Raw genomic sequence first — 747 nt, 5'->3', positions numbered from 1 at the left:
ATAGATATACATATAGGCAAACACTTGTATACATAAAACAGAAGTAAATAAGTCTTTCTTTGAAAGTTTGTTACAACTGGGTGCCTTGTTGTATCTCTAATTTAGTACTTGGGAAGTAGAAGCAGGAGGATTGCCCCAAGTCTGAGGCCAGCCTTATCTCCACAGTAAAATCTAAGTCAGCTGGGAATGTAATAGTGAGACCTGTTCCAGGAAAAATAAAAGAGTATGTTTCACAAAAAGGTGCTACTTAATATAAATATTGTGCTTTGTACATGACAGATGACTCTGACAAGCACTTAAAGTTATCTACAGGATTGTATTCCATATCTGAAAAACAAATCTAAATAACTAAAAAACTAAACCTTATTGGTTAATATATATATATATGATGTTCCTGGAGTTTGGGGCCAGCCTAACTACATGAGATCTTGTCTTAGAAAAACAAATAAATCCTGACTCTAATTCTGTTTTGTTTTCCCAGAAAGATCCTCTATTATCGCAAGCCTGTGTTGGCTGTCTGGAAGCCTTGCTGGACTACTTGCATGCCAGGAGCCCAGACATTGGTAGAAACCTTCCTTATTCTCTCATTGTCCATGATCAAGATGGGAGGGAATCAACCCATCATTACTGCTCCAATGCTCTGACAACCATGCGGAGGACTCTGTATGTCCATTGTAAGATGTGGGCACTGAGCACCAGTGTTCAAGTGATCTGCCTAACCGTGGTCACAGTGCTCTTAAGTAGCAG

General features: G+C 39.1%; 1 protein-coding gene across 1 annotated transcript in view; it reads left to right on the top strand.

The window, feature by feature from the left end:
• The window catches only part of Mei1 (meiotic double-stranded break formation protein 1), a 59,647-nt gene that overhangs the window by 55,826 nt on the left and 3,074 nt on the right, over positions 1–747 (top strand). Inside the window, exon 27 of the mRNA XM_026782416.1 lies at positions 482–563. Within this exon, the coding sequence (XP_026638217.1) occupies positions 482–563 (82 nt within the window). The remainder of the gene's footprint in view (positions 1–481; positions 564–747) is intronic.

The sequence above is a fragment of the Microtus ochrogaster genome, chromosome 15, assembly GCF_000317375.1.
Source record: "Microtus ochrogaster isolate Prairie Vole_2 chromosome 15, MicOch1.0, whole genome shotgun sequence".
In the NCBI taxonomy this organism is placed as follows: domain Eukaryota; kingdom Metazoa; phylum Chordata; class Mammalia; order Rodentia; family Cricetidae; genus Microtus; species Microtus ochrogaster.
This window is presented reverse-complemented; position numbering and strand designations above follow the sequence as displayed.